Source organism: Mandrillus leucophaeus, unplaced genomic scaffold (genome assembly GCF_000951045.1).
Source record: "Mandrillus leucophaeus isolate KB7577 unplaced genomic scaffold, Mleu.le_1.0 Scaffold185, whole genome shotgun sequence".
Lineage (NCBI taxonomy): Eukaryota > Metazoa > Chordata > Mammalia > Primates > Cercopithecidae > Mandrillus > Mandrillus leucophaeus.
Genome location: NW_012101865.1, coordinates 274,587 through 280,652, shown reverse-complemented (window position 1 = coordinate 280,652; position 6,066 = coordinate 274,587). Strand labels below are relative to the sequence as shown.

Sequence of the window (6,066 nt, the reverse complement as noted above, 5' to 3'; positions counted from 1 at the left end):
GATAAAAAAGAACAAGGCTTCAAGACTGGCTCTGCTATTACTTGTAGTGTAACATTGGATGTGTCTTAAATGCCCTCCTTGGGTCCCTCAGCAGCCTTCACCTACCTATCCAAATTTCACAGTCTTGGACTTCTGCAGTTGGAAAGGATTTAAAATAATCACTCAGCACCATCTTCTATTTTACTCACAAGGCAATTAAAGCCAGGGTACCTGAGCTTGTTCAAGATTACATGACAAATTATTGTCAGGGCTAGCACTATGAACCCAGGGCTCTCAATTCCCAGTGTCCTTTTTAACTGTTTTGAGACTCTCTTTGGCTCTGAGCTCCCCTTGTCCTGTTAATCAGTGCCACACACTATTGAACTCTTGTTTTCTGTGTTAATCTTCTCTCCCCAAATTGTGGGGTGCTTGAAAGCAGGAACCACTGTTTTATGTGGAGGGAGTCCATATATATTCACCAATGGTTCATTAGGAAAGTAACTATTGGAATCCCACTGGGTCATTTCCAAAATGGAAAGCAGCATCTTGGAAGTGCAGGTTCCCAAATGTCTAAGGAGGTGACAAGAAGACAAGCAAAGAAAGAATACTGAGCACAGTGTCCTCTTGCAATACAGAACTTAGTTTGCCGGCCCTCTGGTTCCTTTCCTGGTCTTTCAGATGGAGCTGGAGCTACTTCAGCAGGGCTAAGAATAATCAAGTCCAGGTGGCCTGCCCTTCCATAGGAGAAAGGGATAGACAATAGAGCAATGAAATTACCATTGTTTTCTGCACAGAGGTGTGTGGAAAGTAAGGAGAGGGGAAGTTAACAAATTTGCTGACCCAATGGGGGGCTCTTAAAAAGGTTTATATAGGAATTGTCCCATCTGTGCCTCCACATTTAAAACCTTGTCTAAAATTCTAATTGAACTCACAAAGCACAACTGTGCATATATTTGGTTCGTTATGGAGTTCACAGGGCAGAGGGTCCAGGCTCCTTTTTTCCCCATGCAAAAAGCATGGGCTCAGGCTTTCTTCTTTTCCCCTGTTGCTCAAATAAATAGTGTTCTTTGCTCAAACCCCCTTTCCCTCCCCCTTCTGCAATCTCAGCGCCTAGTGCAAATCTGTTTTCTTCATTGTAACCTCAGCTTCACCGCAATTAATTTTTTTTCCCTCTGGTCACAAGATAATTCCTGACGCCAGTGAGTCTGGAGGTCAGACGAACAGCAAATTGGGGAACAAGGCGGCACTAATTCCTTACAAGTTTCCCTTGAAAAATCTTTTGCTTAAAAAAAAGGGAGGGGGGAGCTTCTTTGCTGTTTAGGGATTTATGACCTCGGAGGAGCTGTGGGTTCGAACCAGTGTTGGGCTAAAGGCGGACTGGCAGGGGGCAGGGAAGCTCAAAGATCTGGGGCGCTGCCAGGAAAAAGCAAATTCTTGAAGTTAATGGTTTTGAGTGATTTTTAAATCCTTGCTGGCGAAGAGGCCCGCCTCGCCCCAGTATCAGCGCTTCCTCATTCTTTGAATCCGCGGCTCCGCGGTCTTCGGCGTCAGACCAGCCGGAGGAAGCCTGTTTGCAATTTAAGCGGGCTGTGAACGCCCAGGGCCGGCAGGGGCGTGGCCGAGGCGCGCCGTTTTGAATAAAGGGGCGTGCCTTCGAGGCGGGCTCTATAAGTGCCCGCGGCCGCGAGCGTGTGCGCATTGCAAGCCGCTGTGAGGGGATTTCTTTGGGTTTTCTTCCCCTTTTGGGCACCTCTGGACTCACTCCCCAGCAATGAAGGCGCTGAGCCCGGTGCGCGGCTGCTACGAGGCAGTGTGCTGCCTGTCTGAACGCAGTCTGGCCATCGCCCGGGGCCGAAGCAAGGGCCCGGCAGCCGAGGAGCCGCTGAGCCTGCTGGACGACATGAACCACTGCTACTCCCGCCTGCGGGAACTGGTACCTGGAGTCCCGAGAGGCACTCAGCTTAGCCAGGTGGAAATCCTACAGCGCGTCATCGACTACATTCTCGACCTGCAGGTGGTCCTGGCCGAGCCAGTCCCAGGACCCCCGGACGGCCCTCATCTCCCCATCCAGGTAAGCCTGGAAGCCGGAGCAGGGCTGAACACTCAGGCAAGGATGCTGCCAGCCCCTTGGAGCGCCAGATTGCCTTGTGTAACTCTTCCCTCTTTTCCTCTTTTATCAGACAGCCGAACTCGCTCCGGAACTTGTCATCTCCAACGACAAAAGGAGCTTCTGCCACTGACCCGGCCGTGTCGTGACACCTCCAGGTGAGTATCTCCTCCCTTGGAGAGGGAGGTTTAAACGGCCAGTTCTGGAGTTGGCAGACCTTTTTAAAGATTGCCACTCCCTCGGTTTAGGGAAATCGAGGCCAGAGACGGACAAGTGACTTGCCCATGGTAGCATTAAATGAATGGCAGAGTCAGTTGCCATGTGATGTGCATTTCAGCCTTAAACGCGCGTCGCCCCCGCCCTCATGCTGTGGCCGAGGGTCTGGGAAAGTAGACGCGGGTCCGACTAAATAATGTCTCTGATCGGAGTTGTATACGGAGCTGTGTCTTCGGCAGCCCCCTCCCAGCTAGTGTCAGTTCCAAGTGGGAGGGGTAGTGCAAGCTCCGCCTGTGGTCTTTGGCGCCAACTGGGTGGGGGCAGCGTGGGGCACGGAGTTATCAGCTGGAGGTAGAGACCAAGTTTCCTCCCTGGCGCCGACCAGTCTGCGGACGGCCCCCGCCTCGGCGCGCTCGGCGGAAACTGACTGCTCCTTGGTCTTCTTTCCTCCCCCGCCCAGAACGCAGGTGCTGGCGCCCGTTCGGCCTGGGACCCCGGGAACCTCCTGCCGGAAGCCGGACGGCATGGATGGGCCCCAACTTCGCCCTGCCCACTTCACCAAACCCCTTCCTGGAGGCTGAACCTGGTGCTCTGGAGCGAAGGACTGTGAACTTGTGTGGCCTGAAGAGCCAGAGCTAGCTCTGGCCACCAGCTGGGCGACATCACCCTGCCCTTGCCCCACCCCCAAGTTTTAAGGACTGTCTTTTCAGAGCTTGGAGGTGTGGAAGGAGTGGCTGCTCTCCAACTATGCCAAGGCGGCGGCAGAGCTGGTCTTCTGGTCTCCTTGGAGAAAGGTTCTGTTGCCCTGATTTATGAACTCTATAATAGAGTATATAGGTTTTTGTACCTTTTTTTACAGGAAGGTGACTTTCTGTAACAATGCGATGTATATTAAACTTTTTATAAAAGTTAACATTTTGCATAATAAACGATTTTTAAACACTTGTGTATATGATGACACCCGTCTCCACTAAGTACTAATGATGCTTTCTCTCACATGGCTGCATTTAGGGAGCTTTGGGAAAGTGAACTTGCTCACTCCCATGAGACAGAGATGAAAAACTGCCCAGCTGAGAGGGGATGGGGTGGGGAGAGAAGGGTTCATGATGGGAGTCCCATGGCCATTGAGTGATGGGTGCAGAGAAGAGATCTGGACTCTGCCTTGTTATTTCCTGGATGAAGGGAAACCAGAGAGACTGGTGCAAGCTCGCCCAGCAAGTTGGGGGTTCAGGCAAGTTGAGAACTGAGTTTTCATGTCCCCTGAGATCTAGCAGTAGCTTTCCTCTTTATTGTCACTATAAACTATGTCTTTCTAGCAGGGGATGTGGTAAGAGTAGAGCCTCAAGTTTGCCTCACCTGGTGCCCAGACATGGGTGGTGGTTGATAGACCAATTCCAGAAATGAATAAACTGATAACTGGGCCTGGTTTCATTTCCTTTTTGCTCTCTGGGCTGGCTTCCTTGCGGGCTTCCAAAATTGGGAAAAAAAAGAGAGGAGGTCTCTCCTGAAAAGGATAAAGATTTGGATGCTGGTTGGGAAGTACTGATACTAATCCCTTCTCTAACACTAGGTGGTTGTAGAGTCCGACCCTGAACAAGGAATGTGAGGCAGAGACTCCACAGTCCTCATTTCTGCTGGTATTTCTACACCACCTCCATTGAGAACCTATTCTGTAAGCATCCCTGTCCCTATTTCAGAAATGGGGAAAGGGAACTTCTGTGGGTAATGCTTCTGAACTAGGTTTCACAGCCCTTGAGAGGTAGAGATGGGATTTGAACTGTGACTTCAGTGACTTGACTGTGGTGAACAGGAGCAGGGCTGGGGACTGGCCATTCCTTGAGGCCAGGCCTGGAAGTGGAGCAGAGAGCAAGATCCCAACCCATGCCTTCCCCCACACCCCCGGTGGCTCCCCAGGTGGGCTTCACCAGGTGCCTGGCCTTACTGGAGATTCCTGTTTATGGTATGATCTCATCTGTGTGTTGGTCCCTGGCATGAATTACTTCAATATTTCATAACAAACAGGTCACGTCATCACCTTTAGTGCCTTAACCCTGGTGAGCTTTCTGGGGTGAACAGGGGCATGGGGGAGGAGGAGAACCTCTGCCATTGCCAACCAACCTCCCAGCCTGAGCAGTGGTTCTTAACCTGTTTTGTGTCCTGGTCACTCTGATCTGATGGAAGGTATGAATACTCTTCAAAAAATACACACACACAGAGCTCAGAACAATAGCAGACTTCAGTCCTCATGCGAGAAACCCTTGCACCAAACCAAGTACAAAGCCTGGGTTGGGTCTATCTTGGATTGTTTTTTAGGTGTGCTGTGCTGGCTTTAGAGATGGCCATACAAGGGCACAAATCCCTGCTGTGTCACCTCCTAGCTGTATAACTTCAGGCTAGGGGCTTTGCCTCTCTTGAGCCCCAGTTTCTGCATCTGTAAAGGAAGCTGATTCTAAGGCAGCGGTTCTGAGGTGCTAGGCCCCACATTACACCATGAACTGCAGTAGAGCCAGGCATTGAGCTCAATGTCTTATACCCTTTTCTGCCACAGCACATTGCCTCCTGCTTGCTCGGAAGTTTCGGTACCATGGAAGGCTAAAAAGGGCTGCGGTGGTCATCTGCCGAGTGACCTTGAGCAAGCACGCCACCTCTCTGAGCCATTCTCCTCCTGTGCCCTGCTGCCTCCCAGGACAGAAGATAATGGTGGGAAAGTTCTTTGAAATGCATCACACACCTACGAGGTATTATTAAGCTAATTTCAAGGAAATTGCCTGTCAGGACTCCCAGGACTGAGCTGTTCAGGTGGCCAGGACAAAAGATAGACCAGCATGCCAATCCATTAGTCATTAGAGAGTGAAAGCAATTTGGCCCTAGGTCAGAAAACTCCCAGAGAGAGAATAGTAGTGTCTTCTGTCATAATCACCTATGGAAGTGCCTGCCAGGTTCCAGACTATTTTATCTTCATTTTTGTTCTAATCTTCACAAACCACCATGATGAGTATCATTCCTGGTTTATAGAAAAGACTCAGAAAGGCTGAATAACTTGATCCAGGTCACACAGCAAGAAAGTGGCAGAGCAGGGTTTAGGAACCTCAGCTTCCTCTAGCTTCAAAGCTCATGTTCTTGCCTTCACTTCAGATTGGCTCTTTTCCCTCGCCATTCCCGGAGACTGGCATATGCTTGGTCCCCAGGGAGTGCTTGTGGAATGAAAGACCTAGGACTCCTCCTCATCTGTGAAAGGGGGATGTCGGTACCTCCCTTCCAGGTGTGTTGTTCGGATAAACCATAAGGCGCATAAAGTATCCACGAGGCTTTCTGAACTACAAGATATACTGCTGAGTGTCTTGTGCAAATTGTCGCATGCGATCAGATTCAGAGCTGATCGCATCGGCTGTGAAATACATTTGGGAGGTGTCTTTGTTTCGTAAATAAACTAGCTCAGAACAGGTGAAGTAACTTGCCGGTGGCCACACAGCTTCTAAGTAACAAAACCAGGATTCAAATTCATGCCTGTGACACCAGAAATTGTGCCCTTTCCAGAAAGCCAGTTATAGCTCTCTAGCTGTGGACGCGCAGGACAACCTTCAATTATCTGTCTTCCCAGCCTCATCACCCCTCGTGGCCACCATTCTTCCCTATGCCCCAGGCTAAACCTGAAAACCTCCTGCCGCGGTCTTTCCCGCAGCGCTGCTTCCAAGGGCTCTCCTCTGCCCACTCCCGGACCTCCCCGGAGACAGCCGCTCCCCACCGGCGGCTCTGCGGCGCCC

The 6,066-nt window shown here is 50.8% G+C and overlaps 1 protein-coding gene across 3 annotated transcripts in view; it reads left to right on the top strand.

The window, feature by feature from the left end:
* Positions 1 to 1,337: 1,337 nt before the first annotated feature.
* Positions 1,338 to 6,066, top strand: part of ID3 (inhibitor of DNA binding 3, dominant negative helix-loop-helix protein) — a 13,124-nt gene continuing 8,395 nt past the window's right edge. Inside the window, exons 1-3 of one of the 3 annotated variants that reach the window (XR_001005838.1) lie at positions 1,338 to 2,050; positions 2,160 to 2,244; positions 2,763 to 3,175. Coding sequence is in view for 2 of the 3 variants with exons in the window: in XM_011977821.1 (XP_011833211.1) it covers positions 1,751 to 2,244; positions 2,763 to 2,883 (615 nt within the window). In the remaining variant the exon portion in view is untranslated. Of the gene's footprint in view, positions 2,245 to 2,762; positions 3,253 to 6,066 lie in introns of those variants that run through there. The other 2 variants (XM_011977823.1, XM_011977821.1) reach the window with 2 other exon arrangements.